This window comes from Cannabis sativa, chromosome 2 (genome assembly GCF_029168945.1).
Source record: "Cannabis sativa cultivar Pink pepper isolate KNU-18-1 chromosome 2, ASM2916894v1, whole genome shotgun sequence".
Taxonomy (NCBI): Eukaryota; Viridiplantae; Streptophyta; class Magnoliopsida; order Rosales; family Cannabaceae; genus Cannabis; species Cannabis sativa.
This window is the reverse complement of record NC_083602.1, coordinates 7,194,910-7,221,083: the sequence shown is the minus strand read 5'-3', so window position 1 is coordinate 7,221,083 and position 26,174 is coordinate 7,194,910. Positions and strand designations below refer to the sequence as shown.

The following is a 26,174-nucleotide window of genomic DNA, read 5'->3' as shown; positions in this document are numbered from 1 at the left end:
TTTCTTTCGGTCTTATGGGGTGGAAAAAATTTAGAGAAAAATACTTTTGTCATCTCATCCCATGTCCCAATAGACCTTGGCCTTAAGGAATACAACCAGCTTTTGGCTTTATCCTTGAGTGAGAAAGGAAAGAACTTCAATCTCACCAAGTTAATGATGTCAGCTTGGTTGTTGAATGTGGCCACCACCTCTTCGAAGGCCTGAATATGCACATATGGACTCTCATTTTCCATACCATGAAAGGTTGGTAAAAGTTGAATCATGCCAGGTTTGAAATCGAAGTTGGGCATATTCATGGGATACATTATGCATGAAGGTGTGGCCGTACGCGTAGGATGTAGATAATCCTGTAGCGTTCTTGGTTGGATTTCCTGTTGTTGAGCCATCATTGGAAGTGCAGGAAGTATGGGTGATGGTGGTGAATGAGAACGAGTGGAAGAAGACGATTTAGGAGAGTTTTCTAAAATTTCAATTTGTTGTTTTACAAATCTCCCTAATCTGTCTCTATTTCGTGACATTCACTTTTTTTTTTTTTTTTGTGTGTGTGTGTATTTTCACTTGTTAAATAATGTAAATTACAACTATGTAATAATGCAAGGGTATTCACACAAGATATTCCCAGGCCGATTGGGAAGGTTGCCAAGGTACCGCTTCGTCCCACACTTTTACTAGAACTCCCCGGGGTTGCTAGAAAGTGTAGAGGGTACTCTATCACAAACCTTTAAAGCCAATCTTTCTTAGACAGAATGATCTCAGTTTGTACCACTTTTACCATTACACAATTGGGTTTACACTAAAAAGTTTATGAAAATATTTTATGCACAACTTTTTTTTTTTTTTTTTTTTTTTTTTTTTTTTTTTTTTTAGCCTAAAGGGTAAAAGTCTACAACTAACCTAAAATAAATAAATATAAAAAAAAAAATGGCTAATCCTAGAAAAAAAATGTATACAAAATAAAATAATGTACCAAAAAAAAAAGAAAACTAACACCCTAATATAGTAGCAAAATAATAAATACAACTAACAAATAAACTAAAAAAAAAAAAATTAAACTACTTGCTTCTTTTTTTTTTTTACTAAAAGGGGAAAGAAGAAAAAAATAAATAAAATAATAATATATAATGATTTTTTTTTTTTTTGAATCTATATATAACTTAAAAAAAATTAAATTATACTATATTAACTAAAAAGTTTTTTTTTTTTTTTTTGATGTAAACAAATAAAGAGAGACAAAAAAAAATTAAAAAAAATAAAACTACTATACTAACCTCTTGTAGCGCAGAAACCTCCCCGGCAACGGCGCCAAAAATTGATGTCGCCCAATTAGTTACACTGCGGTCGCGGTAGTAAACGGGCTATATGTCGTATCCACAGGGAGGAAAAATACACTCAAAAGGACAATTAGTAATTTTACAAGAATAAAATATGAACCTTGAATGTGATGAGAATATTGAGAAATGATTTTTAAAAATTAAACAAGTAATTAAAATGAGAAGTGATCAGAAAATGATTATGGAAGACACAAGCTTTGTACATGCAATTATATTTTCCTAATAAAATTGATTCTTTAACCTCAACTATAATTCTACACCATTAATTATAGTTGGAAAATATGTATGATTAAGCTCACTAGAAAAATATGTTCTCTAATTAAATTAAAACTACTTCTAAAAATACTATCATATTATATAATTTAAATCGACAAAATACCATTGGCAGAATGCAGTAAAAATCATATAATATAATAAACACTCTAATAATTAATAGCCTAACTTACATAAGAAAAGCATGACTGAACTTATATAAAAGGTACTATTAAATTTAAAGTGCAATTAAGAAGAAGAGAAATTTAATATAACAAATGTGAAAATGAAGAACAAAGAGAATCAATATATTAGAAGAATAAAAATTGCATGAACTTACACTTGAGTCTTGCCAAAGAAATTAGCCTAGAAAAGGCATTGTCTTTACACCAAAATTAATAAAGTAAAATAAAGAAGAAAGAAAGAAAAAGATAAAATTTTGGTATAATAACTCTAGGTAAAATCTCATGCCCTTTTTTATTGTATGTGGCTTCTATTTATAGAGAACCTTTGCTCCAAGATCAGTATATCTCGTGTACAAGAAAAGTGGAGATAGTGGCTCCACTAATAGAAATTATAGGCCACGATAAATACTATAATTTGATGAAGCTTTCAAACGCTGATACATGATGCAAGGAGAACATGTCAGAGTAGTGTTGAGTGTAAGAAAAATTGGTTGACCTTGTGGTGTACTTGGGCTGTCACGTTTCAATTACAATGAATGGCTGAGATTGATGGGCTTGAAGACTTGGGCTTTGAAATAGAAAATGACGTGAACTCCCTTCTTCAAACAAGTATTAATGATTATTACACTTATATAATATCTATTATACATCATAGATATGTTGGAGAGATAAGCCAACGAATTGGATTTGATCTTGAACTAGGCTTCTTCCATACAACTCATTCTCTTCGTAAAACTTTTGAAAAATAACATAAAATTAAAGTAAATTAAATATTTCCAATAAAAATAAATTTACCATTAAATCTTTGAAATATTCAATTTATATTAATTTTATATGTGTAATTAAAGGCTTAAAATATATAAATTTGAGCCTTAATCATACACTATATTGGTAAAAATAGGACAATATTTACTTAATTCCCACATTACCCCCCTCATTCAAATCTGACTCCCCTCTCTCTTTCCCCTCTAATTTACATAGGCATCGGACCCCATCAGACCCACCATCGGACCCAACACAATTTTTTTAAAAAAATCACTCAACACCATCGGGCCCCATCGGACCCAATGAGAAAATCCAACATAAGCATCGGACCCTATTGGGTCCGCATCGGACCCATCGGGTCTTCGTCTTCTGCAACCCATTCGCATGAGCATCGGACTGCATTGGGCGCAGTGGTTTGGTCGAGATGGGTTCATGGTAGAGGAGGTGGATCGACGTGGGTTTTCGTGGTGCTCAAGGCGATCGAGCGGTGCGGTGGAGGAGGTGGATCAGCGTGGGTTTTGTGCGGTGGAGGAGGTGGCTCGCGCGTGGAGGCTTTGGGGGTTTTGGTGGCTCATGGTAGAGAAAGGAGGAAGAGAGAGAGAGAGAGAGAGAGAGAGAGAGAGGTTGAGAAAAATGGGAGGGGTATTTTAGGATTTAGGGAAAAGTATACCCATTTTTTCAATAGCTATAACTATTAGTTTAGGGAATAAATTTAGGTATAAAATATGCATAGAAAATCAAATTTCCCAATTTTGGCGGCAAAACCTACTGAACTCCCATTCCATTTTGCTATGTACACCTCCGTCCAAAAATCACAGTTAAGTGCCACAATGGACTGTCCACGTATACACACTTGAACACGTGATAAATTTTCAGTGGTCCAGGTAATATTAATTTAAAAAAAAATTAAAAATAAGAAAAAAAAATTAAAAATATTTGTTTTACTTTTTTTTTCTTTTTCTTTTTTTTTTAAAAAAAAAATAATTGAAAAATTATAAAATATAATTTAAAATTATAAAAATAAATAAATTATAATTTTTTTTTTATTTGTTTTCACTTTCCTTTTTCTTTTCTTCTTCTTCTTCTTCACTAAAAAACCCACCAAACCCAACCCCCTTGTGCCCCCTTGTGCGACGTCGACCAACCCCAACGACCACCCTCGACCCCTTGTGCGACGTCGACCAACCCCGACAACCACCCCCAACCCCCTTGTGCTACGTCAACCAACTCCAACAACCACCACGAAGAGAGAGAGAGAGAGAGAGAGAGAGAGAGAGAGAGAGAGAGAGAGAGAGGGTTTGTGCAGACCAACTCCGCCTCCACCTCCGATCTGGGTGCTTCGGCTCCGGTGGTGAGACGAGAGAGAGAATGAGGGTTGGGAGGGGTTCTGCAGAAAAAGAAGAAGAAAGGAGAAAGAAGAAGAAGAAGAAAAAGAAAAAAAGAAGTAAATAAAAAAATTAATTTTTTAATTTTTTTAAATTAAAAAAAGTAAAAAAGAAAAAAAAATAATTTTTTTAATCTGATTTTTTAATTTTTTTAAAAAATATTTATAATTATTTTTTAAAACTAATATTACATGGATCACTAAAAATTTATCACGTGTACACATTAGTCCACCGTGGCACTTAACTATAATTTTTGGACGGAGGAGTGCAGAACAAAACGGAACCAGGGTTTAGGTAGTTATGCCGCCAAAATTTTGGTTTTTGTAGTTAACTGTTACAAAACGTAAAGTTCATGTGGTTTAGCCGCGAATATCCCTTAATCTAATTGAATTAGTGCAAATAAATATACCCTTATACAACGGAGATATATATAATTATAGGGCAAGACTATGGTAGGACCTAACAAAAGTTTCCTACCGGTAGAGAACTTTTTTTGACCATTGATTTTAGATCATGTGGTTATTATGATACAAGGTGTATACTCTTACGATAAGACTGTTTGTATACAATTAAAACTTTATACATATGATAATAATATTTATTTTTTTAAAAAATAAAATTTTATTAATTTTTTATTTTGAATTATTATTATTTTTTTATAAAATTTATTTGAACTATTTTTATATTGGTATTTATTTTTAAAAAATAATTGCTTCTCCTAAACTTTTTTTTTTACTTTTCATCTACCTTAAAAGCATATGAAAGCAAACTATAATTGCAGTATGTTTGTAGTATTAATTAATTAAGTCGGTTAGATTTTATTTTTACTGCAAAAAGAATTTAGTTTAAGAAAAGCAAGTTGGTATGGTACCAATGAAAGAGCATCTAAAATTATTCAAGTAATCCTACATCAAAAAAACTTTTAAAAATAAATACCTACATAAAAATAATTTAAATTAAGTTAAAAATAATAATAATAATGAAAAATAAAAATTAATAATTTTTTTAATTATTAATATCATTTAATTTTTTAAAAATAATATATCATTAAATATTATTATAATATATATAAAGTTTTAATTGTATACAAGCAGTTTTATAGTAAGAGTATATACCTTACATCATATAACCACAAGATCTAAAATCAATGGTCAAAAGAAAAGTTCCCTACCGGTAGAGAACTTTTGCTAGGTCTTACTATATATTACCCTATAATCAGTGACGAAGCTAGAAATTTAGCTGAGTGAGGGCTTGAATAAATATTAAGTCAAAACTAATAAAAATAACTGATAAATATATCTTTTTAAATTTTCATCTTCAACAAAATAAAATAAAACATTGTCAATAGTATTATTTTATTTTTTAATAAAGTGTTATTTTTTTATTATTATTTGTATTGGGCTACTTTTAAAATGGGCTTGATTAGAATGAGGGTAGGCTCATGAATCATGATTAAGATATGGGAAAATTACATGAAATATGGGATTTCATAACAAAGTTAGAAAAATATGGCATTTTTAGGTTTGCCACTTTTCTATGGCATTTTTTCACATTTAAGTTTTTTATGGTATTTGATATGCCATATTTTTATAAACTTATTATCCAATCCCATATTTTATGTTTTTGTTTTTAGATTAATTAGTTTTATTTATTTTTTTAATTTATTTTACACTTACATTTAAAGGTTTCTTTTTATTTGAAAAATTTACACCAAATACTACATTTTTTTTCAAATATTACATTTTTAATTTGACAAGAACATTTTACTTTTATACTTTTATTAATTTTTTTTTTCTTTTTTACTTATTGAAACTTCAAAAAGTTTTTTTTTTTTGTCTTTTTTATATATTTTTTAGTCAATTTTGGCTCTCTTTTTTCTTTTCAACTTTTAAGTCAGTTGCTACTTTTTTTTTTCTTTCTTTCGCTTATCTCTCTCTATTTTTTTTTCTAATTTCTCTTTGTGTCTCTCTTTTTTTTTTCAATTTTTTTCTCAACCTAATTTTTTTCTCTTAATATATATAATAAGTGTACATTTTTATATTTCATTTTTTTTTTACAAAAATTAAACTTGTTTTTTTATTTAAACTACTATTCGTTTTTTTTTTGTTAAAAACTAATTATTCCATTAAAAACAGCAGAAAAAAAAAAAACCAGTTTCATCAATATCATCCTGAAAAAAAAAACAATATAAAAAATCATAATCTAAAAAGAATCCAAACTTTAAAAACTAGTTTCATCAACATTGAAAGAAACTAATAATTTCATTTAAAGAATACAAAAAATAGTTTCATCAACAAGATAATGAAAAAAATTACAATCTAAAGACGATACTAACTTTAAAAACCAGTTTCATCAATATTAAAATAAACGAATTATTTCATTAAAAGAGGCAAAAAAAAAAAAATAGTTTCAACAATAACATAATAAAAAATACACAATGCCTAATAACTAAACTTTTACAAATTAACGATACTAAATTTAAAAACCAGTTTCGAACATATAAAATTTATATCAATACCTAATAATCAAACTTCTAACTTCATTCTTTATTTTGGCATTTAATTTTTTATTTGCTTGCTAAAAAATTAGAGTTAATTTAAACATACAATATGCAGCAAATATAACAAAGAGGATCACAAATTAAAATCAAAGAGAAAAAAAAGAAACAAAGAAAATTAAAGAGACAAAAGTGCAATAAAAACCATAAAAGAATAACAAAAAAAAAACAGTGGAATGTGAGAAACCAGTTAGTAAAACAACCAAAATAAAAACAAACAAATAAAAACCAGTTTCTTGAGATAAATTAATAAAAAATTGAATAAAACTCAATTATGAACAACAATAAAAAAAAATTAATTACTTAAAAAAACCAGTTATGAAAATAATAAAATAATATGTATGTCAGAAACTGATTAATTAAAATAAAATAAAAATTGTTGTTCAAATATCATACAATAATAAAACTGGTTTTATACAAACGAAAAAATATATAATAATATCATAAAAATTGAGCAACCCCATTACAGAATAGTTAAAACATGTGAAACCAGTTTCGACATGTGAAACCAGTTTTGACGTTATAAAAAATCATAACAAAATACAAATGTTAATAATAAAGTTAATTGAAACCAGTTTCATCAGACAATCAAATAAAAACATACACACACACAAATATACAAAAAAAAAAATACTAATCACAAATATAATCAAAACAACACATAATGCCTACCAATAATTTAATAACAAAATATAAGTGTAAGTTTCCAACCTAGAAACAAAATAATAAAAAAGTAACTTGAAAAAAAATTCTAATAACATAATGAAACTATTTTTTTTATTCTTTTAATGAAATTAATAGTTTCTTTCAATGTTGATGAAACTGATTTTTAAAGTTTATATTATCTTTAGATTATAATTTTTTATATTGTTTTTTCTTCAGGATGATGTTGATGAAACTGGTTTTTTTTTTTTCTGTTGCTTTTAATGAAATAATTAGTTTTTAACAAAAAAACAAAGAAAAAAATAGTAGTTTAAATAAAAAAAAACAAGTTTAATTTCTGTAAAAAAAAATAATATCTATAGTTGAGATCATTTTTTATTTATTTTAGTATTTTATTTTTTTAAAAAAGAAAAAATAAATAAAAAGAAACACAAATTTTAAGTTTTTTATGGCATTACTCAAGACTTTTTCCCATATTTGTAAGTTTTTTAAAAAAATGCCATATTTAGTGTAATTAAGTTTTTATGCCATATATATCAAAACTTATCTTTATTTTCCCATATTTTTGTAAATAACCCTTAAGATATTGAGTGAGGGCTTCTGTAAATTGGGCTTTAATAAATTGAGTGAAGTGAATTAATATATGAATATTTCTACATGTGAAAAATTTGATGTATATATTTGAGTGAGGGCTTAAGCCTACATATAGGCTAAAGTCCCTCTGTCCTTGCCTATAATTATATATATTGTCAAAAAAACTTAAAAAAAAAATATGATCTTATTAAACTTCTTTACAAAAAAAAAAAGAAGAGAAATTATATTGATTTTTTTTTTTTTTGAAAGAAGAAATCATAATGAATTTGTGAGAAGAAGTAATATGTATCCAATGAGAATTCCCATGTATGCGGCATGTCAATCAACTGCTTTTTGTTGTTCTTTCCTTTTCCAATGTCTAAAATTGCTTATCTCTCTTTGCCGTTGATCAACTGTTTTTATGTTTTTTTGTTCCTTTTCTATTACAAACAATATCTAAAATTGCATATGCTGTCTTAAAATAAAAACAATACCACTACTATCTCCTTCTTTTTCTCACAAAAACAACTAATTCTCCTAATAGATATAAGTTTTCATTTTTTTTTTCCTATTTTATTTACTTTTTCTACTAGTAAAAAGACAAATAATAAAAAAAGACTAATAAAGTATTAGTGAATATTCATTTACTTTCTTTGCAAAATAAATAAATAAATACAAAATGTTGTCTTATAAAATTAATTGTTTGGGTTTGTGCAAGGGAAGAAAGGAGATGCTTTCGAATCAAGAAAAACTGGTAACAAGATGCAGTTAATAAATGATAGGAACTTTTGTGAATAACTGCAAAACATATAATAATAATAAATAATAATAATACAAAAATATTTTATTAGTAATTTTTTTTTTAAAAAAAATATTTTATTAGTAACGATAATGATATTTTTAGTATCAAAACAAACCCAGCCAGCTCTTACCCCATATGTATTTGTCAGCTCCCATGTTTTATTTTCTCACGCTCCTCTCCTATCATGTGACCACCACGCGCCATTTCCCAATTAATTTTCCAAATTTGGATTTTTTTTTTAAATGAAATATGAAAGAATTTTACCAAATATGTTATTTAAAAATATTCTCACTTTTTAATAGAAAAAGAGAATACATTCATGTGATATTTTGTGTTTTTATCAAAAATATAAATTGATATTTGTATTTTAAAATATATACAAATTTGAAATTATAACACATGTAATTGAATTTTTTTTTTTATCTTATTGATAAATTTTGCTATCCAAATTTGAATAAGTTTGAATACAAGTATGATTACAAAATATAGAATATTCAATTAATATTATTGATTTACCAAAATATTATGTCTATTCTATTAGATTCCGTTTATTTTACCGTTAAAAATTAAAATTTTTATTCTTAAACTTTAATCAATACAAATTTTTCCCCTTTTATTGAAAAAAATAATTTTAAAAATTATAATATTTTATTAGTTCTGAAAAAATTAACATAAATTATTAAAAAACTTGATAAAAATATTTACTTAAAAAAACCTAAATTATTCCTAAAAAATATATTTTTTAACTTTATTTTATTTATAAACACGTATCTTAAAAAATTAAACCAAAATGATTAAAAATCCAATAAATAATTTAAACAAATTAAGATTTTTTTGAAGAAAAACTAAAATTTATTTATATTTATAAACTCATTTCTTAAAAAAATAAAAGAAAATAATTAAAAATTCAATACAAATTTAAATTATTTTGAAAAATAATTAAAAATTAAACTAAAAAAATGTTATGTTTACTTAAAGAAATTTAAATTTTTAGAGAAAAAAAAACACTCAAACTTGTTTCTACAAAACTTTTTTTTTAAATATTGAATTTTAATATATATTTTTTATATCTAAAAAGATTTTTAACAAAAGTAAATAATTTTTTAAATCGTTTAGTTAGTTTTAAAATTTATTTTTTTAAATTTTCTAATCAAAATAATTTTTTCAAGATCTAAATAAATTTATCAAAAGAAACAGTTGAATCTTTCTCCATTTTATTTTGAGGGGTACAATTTGATAGTTGTCGATGTTTAAGGGACAAAGTTTCTAATTTACAAAGACATGTCAGCATTTAAGCAGAATAATGTGACGGAACCTAACAAAATGACTAAATTTCTATAAATATAAAAGTTTAGGAGATTTTTAACAAGTCATAAATTTTAGAGGCAGAATCAGTATTATTGAAAGTTAGAGAGTAAAATTACTAATTATTCTTTTGAAAATAGATTATACCAACATAGGATTTAAATAATGATTACCAAACACATTCTTATAGCATCTCTAATGGAGTGTTATAAATGTGATGTATATGTATTTTTAGCTTATGTTAATAAAATTGACTCCAATAGTAATGTACAATGTGATTTAAATTTGGTACATGTTAAAAGTTGTGCCAAACTTAAAACAAAATATAACATGAACCAAATTTTACACCACAATACTTTTTTATTTACTCTTTTGCCACTCATTAATATAATTAATAATTTTGTATACTTTTCTTTATATATTTAATATAATTTTTATATGCTTTTGATAAAAATTTAATATTTTTGTTGACTTTTTTACAATTTTCTATTAAAATAATTTTTTTCCAAATGTATTGGAACATAATTGTAAAATTTGACTTAAATATCACATTGACTCATTTTTTGAGCCAATTTTTGCAGAAAAAATATACCATCCACTGGATATGGTCGTAGAGCACACACATCGGCTTATCTACTCTATTTTTTAAAATATCTTACTAAAATCTAATTTTCTCTATTTTACCTTACTATTTACATTTACACTACACCATACATTAACTTTTTCATATCATTTATAAATTATTATTTTTAATATATTTTATTGTTTTATAACAATTAAATAAATAATTACAATTATATCACAAACACATGCATTAAAGAAAGCCTTAAAAAATTAATATAATATTAATAGCTCAATGAATATTTATTCACTATTAGAGAACCACTATTCGTTGAGCTAAAAAAATGTGTAATAACTCATTTAATTGAAAGTTACTTTTACTATATTTTCATTATACTTTAAAGAATGAGCTATAATAGTTAAAGTTTACCTTATTTGATGGAAGTACTCTTAATAAATATAGATTTTAATTTATATCCTTTTGAAATATTTATTTAACTTGTATCCTTAGTACGATTAGATCTTTGTTATATGTCTTTTCTATGTCATTAACATGTAACATGCAATAGTAATATTACAGTATATAGTTTAGTAAAATATGCACTATAGATAAAAATGAGATTAATTGATTAGAAAAATTTCTTTACGAAAATAATTTTTTTATTTATTTTTTAAATATATGTATAATTTTCTTTTTATCAATAATTCAAATATATATAGATATTAAAGCAGGACCGGCTATTTAGCTGTGCAACAAGTGCTAATGCACAAGACCCACAAATTAAAAAGGCCCATTATGACTTGTTAGAATTTTTTTAACCCAATCTTCCACTAATGTGTTATGCCAAATAAAAAAAAAAGTTTTTCCTTAATTTCTTTTAATTTTTTTTCCATAATATTAAATATTAGCTTGAAGTTTTATTAGAAATAACAACAATTTTAATAAAATTGTTTAAATTTTTTGGTGCTTAATTATGTAAAATATATTTTTATAATATGATAACATTTAAAAATATTATTTATAAATTATAATTTTTTTTATTAGAGGCCTACTTTTTTAAATTAAAACAGGGCCTTCAAAATATTTGAGACGGCTTTGTATTAAAGTATAATTACTCGTAAAAATATAAAAAATAAACAAAACTCATTTTTGTAACTACATTTTAAAATTTTCACATATTGAATAAATTTAAATTTTAATATTGTTGATGTTAACTTCCAACTTCCAACTTACGAATTACCACTACAACTTTGGCCTATTACGTACTAGTATTAAAATTTTAGATGTTTTTAGAGTACATAGTATCATCATAATATAATATGATATGTTTTGCATATTCTTCTTTGTAATGCTTTAAGTCAACATAAGAGAATTGATATCCTAGTTTCTTTGTAACCACTAAATTAATGAGCATATCATTAAAAATTAAAAATATAATAAATTTGGAAGCATAAAAAATGTTGTTGCATTGAATGTTTGAAAAAAAGCATAATAAATTTGCAGCAATTTTTATTTTTTTTTAAAAAAAAGAAGTACAAGACATGTTGTGATAGAATCTAAGGTAAAAAAAACTTTATTCTAATTTACCCAAAAGGAAAATTAAATATGTATAAGAGCGTGAGTTTTAACCTCTTCTAAATTCAGTGCAATTCCATGTTTAGTGAAAAAAGAAAAACTCCCTTATAAATAGGATTAAAACCGGTGATTACCGTTTTTAGTTATTTACCCTCCCGGTTAATCCGGTAACCCACTCCGTTTAGACACCATTACCAGGCGGCGCTCTTCCACCTTTAACCGGTCGATTAGGTTAACTAATTAATTTGTTATTTTTTTTTGGTAATAAAATAAAATTGAAAAATAAAACGACATGAGCAACACCGTTCCCAATTCCTATCCTATCTAATCATCAAAAAATAACCAAAAAAAAAAAACAGAAAAATTAATTAAAAAAGGAAAAGTGATAACAGATTACAATTTGCATTTAATTTTTTTTTTGAGCCAGCCATAGGTAGAGAGAGAAAATAAAGAGATTTTTAGAGAGAGAAAGAGAGGAAAAAGAAAGGAAGAGATTTGGTGTTAATTTATTTTATTTTATTTTTATTTTTGGCTTTCTCACTTTTGATGTGCTTTGTAATTGTTTTGGGGTGGGCTTTGAGATTGTCTCCTTTTTCTATTCCTCAACCTCAAGCTCGAAGCGCTTCCGAGAGGAAAACCTAGAGATTTTATCGGGAGAGTTTTATCCGCCTAAATTTTCTTTTTTGGATCATATTAATACAACTCTGGAGGATCCGGGCCTAGGGTTTCGATTGTGTGGATATATTGGTTTTTGTTTTTTTTTTTTGGGTTGGATTCTTGGAATCGATCGAAATGTTGATTAGGAATGCTAATTCGGTTAAATTCTAGCTCCGATCTTTAAAGTAGGACTTGAATCAAAGGGTTGGAATAATGGATGTGGATGCGTCGATGGTGCCGGAGAACGATCACGATCCGGCGGTGGAGAATCATAGCACGACAACAACACCTGCTTCGCCTCCTGCCATGGATAGGGAACAACAACAACAGCAGCAGCAACAGCAGTTAGATGAGCAGTCGCAAGCCGGAGGTGGATCTCCTCCGCAGTCGTCTGCGCAACAGCCGGTTTCGCAGCAAACTCAGCCTCAGCAGCAGGGCGTGGCTGCTGGTGCTCAGGTGCAGCAGACTCCGGTGGTTGGTCCGCGCCATGCCCCGACCTACACGGTCGTGAATGCAATTATAGAGAAGAAAGAGGATGGACCGGGGCCGAGGTGCGGTCATACGTTGACGGCGGTTGCAGCTGTGGGAGACGAGGGTACGCCGGGTTACATTGGCCCCAGGTTGATTTTATTTGGCGGTGCCACCGCCCTTGAGGGAAATTCTGCGGCTTCTGGGACTCCATCTTCCGCTGGAAGTGCCGGCATCCGTACGTTCTTTAATTTGATATCTTCTAATATGATTTTATTTGAATGTTTGGAAATAACAAATTATGGAACTCTAACATAAGCTGCATGTTCTTTTTTCTGTGCCTATCAAGTTGTTTCAAGTTATATGTGCTTCCATTTTTCACATCTAGTCGGACTGAATAATTTGTTAAACCTAACTTTATTGGTTTTTATGCAATGATTGTTTTAAGAATTTGGTCATTTTCTTCTTGCTTTGGGTGTTTTAAAACAAGTTACCCTGCTAATTGAATTCCTAGTTCTTTAGCTTGATTATGATTAATACCTGTAAGCTGATTGAATACTTGTTGAGTTTGTTTTATATCTTCCTAATTATGTAATCTAAAACAACTTATTCTCGCCAAATTTATCTTATAGTATACAGCGGAGCACCATTGATTAGTGGCTGTAAGCAGAAAATTATTAATTTGTAATTTGAGAGATGGAGGGATCTTTTATTGATCGTATAGTTAAAACTTTAGTTGATTAATGCACATGCTGCTTGTCCTTGTGGTTTTTATTTTCCAAGCAAATTAATTTTGATCCTTGGTTTTGTGGAGTCCATTATTATTTATAAGGGGAATTACCCCATATGCTGTTTTTTTAACTTTTTTTTCAAATTTACGGTTTGGGTTTCTAAAGTGGTTGCAACGCTAGTTGTAATAGGGGTTCCTATACGATTTTTTGTTGTAATTTAGGTTGCAGCGCTAGTTGCAATAGGGGTTTCTATGTGGAATTCTGTAAAAATGCAAAAAAAACTGTTTTGAAATATCAAAATAAAAAAGCCCCTATTTATAATGGGTGACAATGAATTCGTTGTGATTATGAGCTACATATTTAGTTAATTTTGTTTAGCAAGAGTTTTTATTTGGCGCTTGGAGTTCAATATTTTGTCCTTTCTGATGAAAGGAAGCTAAGCTTTGTTGTTCTCTTGTTTCTAACTGTTACGTGGTATTTGTAATTGTGTTGTCAGTACTCATAATAGTCGTGCCTGATTGTTCTCGGTCTACTCTTTAAAGACTTATTTTTGTTAGTTTTAGTTAGTCACAGTGAAAATTTTTTGTTTTTATTAAAGTGGAGAATAACAATCATTGTCATTGATTTTGAAGACATGGAGCTTTTTTTTTTTTTTTTTTTTAAGACATGAAGCTAATTTTATAGAAACTGTGAGCCTCCTCTTGTGCTGCCGTTTTATTATTCTCATCATTTTCAATCATGCCTATAACCTTGTAGATGTCAAGCCTATAGTATCTTTTGAGAAAACATAAAAACTAGTGCTTTCATGTTTTTACTTCATTGGAAGCTGCTCGTAGCTCACCTGTTACCCAAAGTTGATGAAATTTTAGTACTTATCTTTTAAACAAGGCAATATCTTTTGAGCTTTACAGAGAAATTATATTTTTTTCGTAATTGTATTAAACTCTGATCACCTTTATGATTTTGCTTGAATTTCAGGATTGGCAGGTGCCACTGCTGATGTCCATTGTTATGATGTGTTAACAAATAAGTGGTCTAGGTAGGCCTGAAATTAAAAAGTTCTGCTTATTGTTGTACCCTTCTCTGCTTTTGTGTCCATTTTTCCCTCTCTATCACATTTTCAATTTGTCACTTAAAATTTAGTCACTTTGCTGTAGGATCACTCCTTTTGGCGAACCGCCCACACCAAGGGCAGCGCATGTAGCAACTGCTGTTGGAACTATGGTTGTTATTCAGGTTGGTATATTACGTGCTCTTTTATGTCTCTGCTTTCAAATCATATTTCCGGGCCAGTGTATGATTGTAATTTGTTATTTATTTCCTCACTGGAGTCTTCATGTTTGTATAGGGTGGAATTGGTCCAGCTGGTTTATCTGCTGAAGATCTTCATGTTCTTGATCTCACACAACAAAGACCTAGATGGCACAGGTAAGGAATTGCGAATGTTTGAGTTGTTAGATGGTTTTGCGTTTGCTCTTACTTCTTTTATATGTTTTATGAACTTGAGCTATTGTTCTTGTAGAGTTGTTGTTCAAGGTCCAGGACCTGGGCCACGTTATGGTCATGTGATGGCTTTAGTGGGGCAGAGATATCTTATGGCAATTGGTGGAAATGATGGTGAGCACTTGAGGTCTATCCTTATATTTTTTATTATCCAAATGAGAGGAATAATTACTAAATGCTAAAAATAAAATAATTCTGAAAAGGGTAACTGAATGTGCTTTCCAGGGAAACGTCCTTTAGCTGATGTTTGGGCTCTAGACACAGCTGCAAAGCCTTATGAATGGCGGAAATTGGAACCTGAGGGAGATGGTCCTCCACCGTGCATGTAATTCATTCTCTCACTCTTAATTATAACAATTTGTGTGAACTTGATGCTAAATATTTCTTAAATTGATGTGCTACCCTTGTTGATTGAGTGCTGTTATGCAAGTATTCCTCTGTCAAACTGTGAAACTCTTGGGGTGCTTTAATGATTTAGTTTCTCAATTTATTTTGACGTAACCTAAAATGTCAAGTCAGGTGGCAGGTCTATGAATGTTAATATTATATTGCTGTGGAAAATGTTGGTTTATCAATATATAAAATGTGTCAATTATTTTTGCTGGTAGAATCTCTATTCAGTTGGTTTAGACATTGTTGCTTGCTTGAAAATTGCTGTAATGTTGTCCTTCATATTCACGGAGCATCTACGAGTAAAGGAATCTGGCGTTGCTTTTGTCACTATTAAGTTTCTATGATTCCAAGCAAGAATAGGTTGTTACAGTGCCGAAAAGAAAACCAGAAATAAATGAGTGTTAAGACATGGATGAGATCTAGTGGTTAGGCGCATGATTTGCTACCATGAGGTCTGGGTTGTATTCACTATGGGGACCTACCTAGAAAGTTGTTAGAGTTTCCTGCCTCCTAAAGTGTGTATCAGCTGGAGGGATAAGTATCAGGAGAAAGGAAACAAAAGAAATGGGATGATGTATAATTTTACATAATGGATTCATACTTTGTCTCTCTCACGAGATTGCAGGTTCGATTATTCTTAGCAATGTGCTAGAGCTTTGCCTTCCAATAATCATAGGATCCATTGAGAGGACCAATACAAATGCTATCTGATATAACATGAAAAATTGTTAGTATAGAGTTTTGAATTTTGATTTGGTAGAACAAAGAAATTCAAAGAGTTCCTTGGCAATATTTTTTTTGGTTTGTTTTAGTTATACTTGCAGCTGGATAAATTTGTTACTTCTTGTGTTGCACATTGTAAATTTTTGTTGTAGTTATAATAGTCAATAGGAAATAATATTGAATCAGATTGAAAATTATTTTATAGATGTTAAAATTTTCACTGTACAGATAGAACTCTATTGAATTTTTCTTTTCCTGAGCATCAGTATCATGTATGCTTTGATATGCGAAAAATTTCACTAACAAGAGAACCCTGTTTATATGGGTTCCTTTTAGTTTTTTTATTCATTTTTATAACATTGTATTTCACTGATTTGACGGTCATTTCTTTGTTTTTTCAACCTGACTAGGTATGCAACTGCAAGTGCACGCTCAGATGGCCTTCTTCTTCTTTGCGGAGGGAGAGATGCTAACAGTGTGGTGAGCTAAATTATTTATTGGCATAATTTTTTTTATTTGCTTTTTTGTAAAATTTAATTGCATTTTCTTATGAAAATGTTCTATTGCATTTAGTGGTTGCACATGATGATTTTAGGAATTTTTTACCATTGGTATATCTTATTGTTATTTAAGTCTCACTTTCAAGTATAGAATGTGGGATATTTATCTGATTGTCCTGGGAGTCAAATGCAATCATATATGCTAAACTTTGTTGAGCTGTACATTTCAATCTAGTGACCTTCATTTACTTGTATCTTTTGAAGACATGGAAGTTATTCTAGCCGGTCCTTTCCAAATAAAAATGCATTAATGATAAGTTGTTTTGTTTCTTATGGATTTGAAAAAAAGAGAAAGTTGTTCATGAATTTCAAATTATGCTTTCTCCCCCCTCCCCCCTATTTTAATATATAAAAAACTTTTTAATTTAGATAGTTTGTCCCTGTATCGGAGTCAAACATTTGTATACCCTTTGAACAGTTTAGGAACAACAGGGGCTTTCATAATATTTGTACAAGTATCTTATACTTTGACAGCAAGGACATGATAACTTTGAATTATTTTCTCTCCATCATAAAAATCTTTATATTCGGTTTGCAAATTTGCCTTTTCTTAAGCCATGTATCTTGTCCAGTCCTGAGAAGTTGTTCAGTCTCCTTAAGCTCAAAGATTTAGTGAAGTCATGTATAATAGTTTTTTGGTCTTTGTGCAGCCACTGGCAAGTGCATATGGGCTTGCTAAACATAGGGATGGCCGTTGGGAATGGGCTATTGCTCCGGGTGTTTCACCGTCTCCGAGATATCAACATGCAGCAGTGGGTTTTTTGTCTTTTGGTTCTATTGATGCATTTATGTTGTTTTTATGTTATTGTTTCATACAAAATTGCCATAGAATGTTGAATCCCTTTTATATTTTGTGATCCTAGGTTTTTGTTAATGCACGGTTACATGTCTCTGGTGGTGCACTTGGTGGTGGACGCATGGTAGAAGACTCATCAAGTGTTGCAGGTATGCGATTACGCTGTTGGCAGTTTTGGAGTTTTTGATATGGTATGCGGGAATGGCAGTTCCAGATGTACATGTGACATGTGTTTTTTGTTTGATATGTTCTTTGCCATTTGTATTTTCTTTCCCCATTTGTTTGATTCTGGCCATTATTTTGTTATTAATTGGAGTTGACCTTCATTGTCTTGGCCCATTGCCTTGCATCTGTTTCTTTTTTCTAATTTCTTAATTTGTTTTCTGTTCTGGGAATAAAAACACAAAAGCGCTAAAACTTTAATTTATTTCTGGCACTTAGTATTATTGATTGCTTGTCATTAGAAATTTTCAAACTGACCTATCATTCAGAAAAAATAGGAAAGTTCTTCTGCTGCATATCTGTGTAACGCTGGGAGTTGCTCATTTAAGGCTACAATGTCTGAGACTGCTGTAGAAAATCTAACAATTCTCTTGTGTACAGTGTTGGATACCGCAGCAGGGGTTTGGTGTGATACAAAATCTGTTGTTACAAGCCCCAGGACTGGCAGATACAGTGCTGACGCTGCTGGTGGAGATGCTGCAGTAGAGTTGACAAGGCGATGCAGGCATGCAGCTGCGGCAGTTGGCGATTTAATCTTTATCTATGGTGGTTTACGTGGTGGTAAGACATGAATCTATTCTTTTGAAAATAGAATTTGTTATCATTCTCTATCTTAGAACAGGAATCCTTCAACCAGATACTATTTATAATTTGAACTGAACTAAATGATAATTCTGATTATTTGATCAGCAAACTTATGAATGTTTTACATTTGGTAAACCTATTTATAGATGCCTGTTACTAATTTTCTTGGGAAACTAATTTTAAGAGTCTCAGTCATTTGGAGTTAAGATGGATTATTCAATGGAAATAGTTATATAGGTATGGGAAAACAGATGTTATTTCTTTCTATAAGAGCTGTTTATTGGCATGCACACTTTTCAAAACATTGTTGTTGGATTTTGATGTGAGTTCGTTTTAGCTTTGTGTCATTTAGATTGCCCAAGTTAAATCAGATCTGGTGATGAATTAAATGCCTACTATATTGAAAGCATTTCTTTTTTCTCTTGGTAATACACTTTATAGGCATGAAACCTGATTGAAAAATCCCACTTATTTAGGAATATAAAACTCTTATTACTGCCTACCAAGAATTCAAATTGTCATTTTAGCTGGCAAGCTGATTGTGTTACATAGTAATGTGGTTTATTTGTGCAATAGGTGTGCTGCTTGATGATCTACTTGTTGCTGAAGATCTTGCTGCTGCTGAAACTACAAGTGCAGCTTCACATGCGGCTGCTGCAGCTGCGACATCAAATTTACAAGCAGGTCGTTTGCCTAGCAGGTATTTTGTTGATGAAAGAACAAGGTCGTTGCCTGAAGCAGCTCCAGATGGAACAGTTATAGTGGGAAATCCAGTTGCACCCCCTGTAAATGGAGACATGTATACTGATATAAGCACTGAGAATGCCTTGCTACAGGGAACCCGGTAAGTTGTCTTGGTGAAGTGGTCGTGGAAGTTGTGCCTTCTCATAAAAGAGCTACTAATTTTTTATTTATTTTCAATAATATGTAGGAGAACAAGTAAAGGTGTTGAGTATTTAGTTGAAGCGGCAGCAGCCGAAGCAGAGGCAATTAGTGCCACGTTGGCTGCTGCTAAAGCACGTCAAGTCAACGGAGAAGTTGAGCTACCTGACAGAGACCGTGGTTCAGAGGCAACCCCTAGTGGGAAGCAAATATCTACCTTAATCAAGCCTGATTCTGCAGGGGCAAATAGCATTCCTCCAGCTGGAGTTCGGTTGCATCACAGAGCTGTCAGTATTACTTTTAGGTTGCTACTTGATGCTGCTATACTTCATATTCTCACACATACATTTTCCAGGTGGTTGTAGCTGCTGAGACTGGTGGAGCTCTAGGTGGCATGGTCAGACAGCTTTCGATTGACCAATTTGAAAATGAAGGCAGGAGAGTTTGCTATGGAACTCCAGAAAGTGCGACTGCAGCAAGGAAATTATTAGATCGACAGATGTCGATCAACAGTGTTCCTAAAAAGGTATAGCATGCAATCATGTTGCTCATTGACATACCTTATGAAGTCACTTTTTGCCAACTTACATGTCTGTTTCTTTTCTAATTCACCTTAAGATTTTCAGGTTAACATGTTGCATCTCACATTCCCTTAACTTCTAACCCTATGTGATCATGCTGGACACTATGGCCCTGAGATTTTAATGCTATGAAACTCTAGTTAATGACTTGATGTTTCTCTTAAAATTCAAGAGTTATGTATTTTAAACTAAATAGTAGTCTCACTCGTGACCAAGTTTGTTTGACTATGAACTAAACATTTTTTTTAAGAAATGCAATGGATAGATGCGTTTGTTGACTCTGCCCAGTGGGACGCACTGGGTCAATGGTTGTGATAGTACAGATGCATTGGTCCTTAGGGAAGCTTCACTTTCTTTTTCATTCTTTACAGTAACTCGAAATGTATCGGAATGAAAGCGCGTTGTTTTTTTTTTCTAAGTTAGTTGTAATCTCTGAGTTGTGAGACTTGGATCTTCTTTGGCCTAGGTTTAGAGAAAAATAATGAGTTACTTTTCCTTTGGTGGAATGATTAAATTATTGTTTATTATTAAGACTTAATGTGTATGTGTAAGTCCTATTATTGTCAAGTTTTGTCATTTTTAATGAGTTTCCTATTTTATCCTTCAGGTGATAGCTCATCTTTTGAAACCTCGTGGCTGGAAACCTCCAGTTCGTCGACAATTTTTCTTAGATTGCAATGAAATAGCAGATCTGTGTGATAGTGCTGAGAGGATATTCTCTAGTGAACCTAGTGTCTTACAGCTAAGGGCTCCTATTAAGATATTTGGTGATTTACACGGGCAATTTGGAGATCTTATGCGCCTTTTTGATGAGTATGGTTCACCATCCACTGCTGGGGACATCGCGTAAGTCATTATTGTTCAAGCAATTTTGCGTGAAGCCTGTATTTATAATTCGAAATTCAATTTTTTGTCAGTTAGGACAATCTTTGGTCTACATGTTTCATCTTACCTGATAAGCAATGTAGCCATGATGTGCTTCTTTGTTTTTGGCATTTTTTTCTGTGAATTTTGTAGGATTTCTTTGTTGTCTTGCCGGTCCCAACTTTATAAATCAGGCATTTTTATTTTATCTTTTTGGAGGTCTTGTGATACTGATTGTTTGTGAATGGACTCAGATATATCGATTATCTCTTCTTGGGAGACTACGTTGACCGAGGGCAACACAGTTTGGAAACCATTTCACTTCTGCTTGCTTTGAAGGTATTATCTGTATTCTTCTTCTATTGTTGCTTATTATTATTAGATTATTATTCTTGTCTAAATTATTGATCTTGCAGGTTGAGTACCCCCAAAATGTACATTTAATTCGTGGGAACCATGAAGCTGCAGATATCAATGCCCTTTTTGGCTTTCGAATCGAGTGCATTGAACGAATGGTATATCTTAGTTGGGTAGTCCTCATAATTTTCCAATTGACTTGTTAAATTTACTTGCTTTTTAATATGTGTACAGGGTGAGCGAGATGGGATTTGGGCATGGCATCGGATAAATCGCTTGTTTAATTGGCTACCTCTAGCAGCACTCATTGAGAAGAAAATTATTTGTATGCATGGTGGTATTGGTCGGTCAATAAATCATGTGGAACAAATTGAGAATCTTCAGCGTCCAATTACAATGGAAGCAGGCTCAATTGTGCTGATGGATTTATTATGGTGACTTGCCTATGTTTTTCATATTATGGTGTTTGTAGAAATGTTGTATTTTTTAAAGAAAATGTGATTTGCTTACTAACATTGGAGAATGACATTTTAACTTTCTGGTCCTCCCTAGGTCTGATCCTACAGAAAATGATAGTGTGGAAGGACTGAGACCAAATGCCAGAGGTCCTGGATTGGTTACTTTCGGGGTGAGTTTGGTTACTTCATTCAAAATGATGTTACATTCATGTTCTAAAATTTATACACATTTAAATAAAACGAATGCAAGTGCATTAGTCTATAAACATGTGTATTTATTATTTTTAATTTAGTTGACTTGATGCTTTTGAAATTACTTATGCTTTGATTATTCTGCATATCTAAGGTAAGATTTTGTTGGCTTAATGATATAAAACAAAGTCATTTAATGGCGGTTTACTATTGATTCATTTGTGATCATCTTGCATTAACTGCTTGTCAGTTCTTAACTCTTATGTTATATGATGTCCGTGGTAACATTTGTTTCCTTCTTTAAAGGCCTCTTTCACTGATTTTTATCAGGATTGGTAGAATATCTTTACGTTTGGTGTTAATTTTTGTTTGTGGGTATCCTTCACTCAGTTTTTCATGTAATAATTCTCTATTGTTGTGGCAAGAAGTTTGAGAGTTCTTTTCTTTTCATAAAACATAATCTAAAGAAGTATGTATTTTTCAGCCTGATCGTGTGATGGAGTTCTGCAATAACAATGATCTTCAGTTGATTGTTCGTGCACACGAGTGTGTAATGGATGGCTTTGAGCGTTTTGCCCAGGGGCATTTGATTACGCTCTTCTCTGCCACCAATTATTGTGGTATGTTCTTGGAGTCAACACATTCTATGCAGCATTTTGAGCTCTTCATGAATTAAGTGTTTCACATTGTTGTTTTTGACAGGTACGGCAAATAATGCCGGAGCGATCTTAGTTCTAGGTAGGGATCTTGTTGTGGTTCCAAAACTTATTCATCCCCTCCCACCAGCCATATCTTCTCCAGAAACCTCACCAGAACGCCATATTGAGGACACATGGATGCAGGTATTGGATTGGATATAAAGCTTATGTTAGGTGCTGTAGTTGTATCTTTATAACTATTTCATGTGAGCGTTGAATAATTTTTGTTTGGTAAAAACTATCAAAACAGGAGTTGAATGCTAACAGACCTCCTACACCCACGAGAGGCCGCCCGCAAGTGACAAATGACCGAGGCTCTCTTGCTTGGATATAGTTGATTGTTCCAACGATTTGATTCAACGAATTTATTCAGAAAGCTTATACTTCCACCTGGGGTTTCTGGTTTCCTGTATAGAGCATATGGTGCCACACATGAAATGTTTTCCAGAAATGGGATGAAAGGCTTTTTGAGTTTTTGGTTTCTTGCCACTCAATTGGTAGGCCTTTATAGATGATGAAAAGATGCAAGTTTCGGTCGGAGCCAGGTTGCTGCCGGCGGGTAGGTTATTTTTACATGCTAAAAAGTTGCAGTTGATCCATCCACTCTCACCCTTGTAAATTGAGCCACAGGCAGGTAGAAATCAGTCTTCGATGCTCTTCCTCTGGATTGTTAGTGCGCTGAGTATTTGTCTCATTAATTTATATATTTTTTTATTCCTCGTGTTAGGCCTATTAATTTTTTTCTTCTTCATTTCTTTGCTTCTCTTTTTGAGATACATAATTGTGGTGAGATATATAAAATGTTAGAATCCTTGTGAGGGTCCTTTGTATCATAGAGGTGTTGCTTTGTGTATTTACATCTCTCTTGCTTCTGTACAATGTAACATTTGTGTGAAGATAAGCCACCTTATTTTTGTCCATCACGCTGAATTATTGGCAAGTTTTGGTCTGTAGAGAAAATATGGTATGAATCTTTTCTCTGCCTACAAAATTACTTGATGATGTTTTTGGATTTTTGTTAATATTCCATTTAGTTTTTTTTTGTTTTTGGCTGATGAGATTCGACTGTCTTGATTTATTTTTGTAAAACTCAGCCATTTTGCTCTGATCTAAATTAATGTACCCGCTAACTAAAGTGAACATTCACATGGTAGTATAACATCTGACTAATGCGCCATATAATATGACGATTCTCATAATGTATTATGTATATTATCTTGTAATAATTGTCGGACACCAAAACTCCACACTAACGTTGAAAAGACCAGAAACTTTTAAAATTCCAGAAGTATGTTCTTAGTCTGTTGGGGAAATGAAATATCTTTTGGCACTTCACTAGTCGAGCTTAATGCAATTACCGACCAACATGTTGGATGGAATTTGGAATAAAACTTCTCATTATTTGGGTGAGAGACATTGTTCCTCAAACTTTTGTGGTTCATTGAGTGTTGTTGATAAGTCATTGAGTTTTATAGAACATTTTCTTCATTAATCACAATCTCTCCATATTTGAAGTTGCACCAACACCAAGCTGCTGGACAACCTCCAAAGTCGCCACCGGCAGGTGGTTTGACGTGTTGCACAACCTCCACAGTCCTGCCACTAGGTGTCTGTAATCTAATGAGCTACTCAACTGCCTCAGCTCTATCATTAGTTCTTCCTACCACAACCGAGCACTCCTAAGCCTCGCTCCCCCTTGCTAATGCTAAGTATCCTCAAAAGAAGTTACAGACTCAATGCTATAATACTCCTTATTTTCAAACACAACTAGTTTTATCCAAGTTGATATTACTGGCAAAAAAGAATTGTTTCTCTCAAAACATAACATCGGGAGTTATAAAGAACATCTTTCTCTCAAGTCATTCAAACACCTTTCTTTTACCAAATGAATATTTACAAATACACATCGACATGAATACCAAACATAACCTTCGCACGAGGTTGATTTTTAACAAAACAAAGACAACCGAATACACGAAAGACAACATACTAAGGAGGTGAATCAAAAAGAATTTCATAAGTCCTGTTATTGAGCAATGGTAGGTGTAGTTTTTTTTTTTTTTTGAACAAGAGGACTTTTATTCAAAAAGCCATGCCAAAAACAAACAGCTGAAACAAAAACTCAGCACAACAACAAACACACGGCTGCAGAAAACAGCAGCAGCCTAAACCAAAACACTACTAGCTATTGATTATTTTAAGTAAATACATGTTTGTTTGACAAGCTTTATAAAGACCCTTACTATTAATTCTAATTAATCTTCGAGCAGCAGTACAAACCATATCGAAGATGCACCAATTTCTATTCTTCCACATCAGATACAAGGCAACAGCAACAGCAACAGTCGCATGTTAGACTTTTTATTTGGGCTTACATTAAATTTTATTGGTTTTATTAAAATTTGGGTTGATTAGATAGTTATTTGCTGTGTTAGCCCATGTTGTTGGTGATCAATTGTTAATGGGCTTAGGATCTGTGTGTAAAGTCTAGGTGAAACAGAAGTGTGGGCTTTTCTAGTTGACTGAAGCCTTTGATGAGCAGGCCCAGCCCAACTAGGGTTTTGTAACTAAGTCCCCTCCCTAACTCATCACAATTGTATACCTTTTGATAATCAGATAAATAAATTGCTTCTGATTTAGAGATCTAGGGAGGAAGACTTAGTTGATAGTATTGCACTATCAAATTGGAGTAACTGCTGTGGATCAAATAGAGATAATTGCTATGGATCAATCAAGTACACATACCTAATTATTATATATTACTATTGTGTTCTATGTTATATACAAATAGATCTTGGTATATTATTAATTTTCTAACATGTGGTATCAGATTACCTATTGTATATGACTTAGAACCTATAATTAGTATAATTAATTTGTATATGTTAATTATCCCTAATTACATATTAATTTCGTTATTATTTTATGTTGAATTTTTTGTTTTTAAATCTTAAAATTTTAGGGTTTTTGTTTATCATTAAATTTTCGTTCTATTGATATATTATATGCATAAAATTATTATGTATATTATGAGAATTTTAACTTTAAAGTTTTAGGGTATATAATTACATTATGAAATTATGATTTGTGTTTTTCGATTTTATTGTTTTTGATCTAAAATTGATTATAGATATCTCATTATTAATTGTTTATGAATGTTCTTCAATGATTAATTTGAATTTTGATCACGATTGATATCCCAAATCAATTTTTTTTATGTTCTTTATTTTTGGATAGCTTTTCTTTAGATCTATTTTTTTAAGCAATTAATAGCCGAAATTAGAGACATAGATTGACTAGAAATCAATTCCCGAACTAAACCCATGCAAAATCTGGTGTTTTCGTCGATTTTTTGGCCGGAAAACACGAACAGACCCGACTGGGCCGAACCGGGTCGCGTGACCAGCCTCCAACCCGGCTGGAGGAAGAAGAAGGAGTCCAGCCGCGAAGCCCACTCGCGCAGGAGGCGCGTGGGGCCACGTCAGACGTCATTTTTTGACGTTCTTTTTTCCAGCGTGCTTAAAATTTAATTTCTAATTTTTTTATGAT

At 31.1% G+C, this 26,174-nt stretch overlaps 1 protein-coding gene across 1 annotated transcript; it reads left to right on the top strand.

Moving 5' to 3' along the window:
• Nucleotides 1-12,175: 12,175 nt before the first annotated feature.
• On the top strand, nt 12,176-23,545 carry LOC115721039 (serine/threonine-protein phosphatase BSL3). Its single transcript, XM_030650271.2, has 21 exons — nt 12,176-13,318; nt 14,790-14,850; nt 14,969-15,047; nt 15,160-15,239; nt 15,334-15,428; nt 15,540-15,639; nt 16,841-16,910; nt 17,641-17,742; nt 17,854-17,935; nt 18,390-18,569; nt 19,170-19,437; nt 19,525-19,762; nt 19,831-20,001; nt 20,664-20,902; nt 21,175-21,259; nt 21,337-21,435; nt 21,512-21,711; nt 21,830-21,905; nt 22,412-22,547; nt 22,630-22,769; nt 22,876-23,545. Exons 1-21 carry the CDS (start codon nt 12,826-12,828, stop codon nt 22,957-22,959), a joined length of 3,078 nt encoding a protein of 1,025 aa, XP_030506131.1. The 5' UTR covers nt 12,176-12,825; the 3' UTR covers nt 22,960-23,545.
• The last annotated feature ends 2,629 nt before the right edge of the window (nt 23,546-26,174 follow it).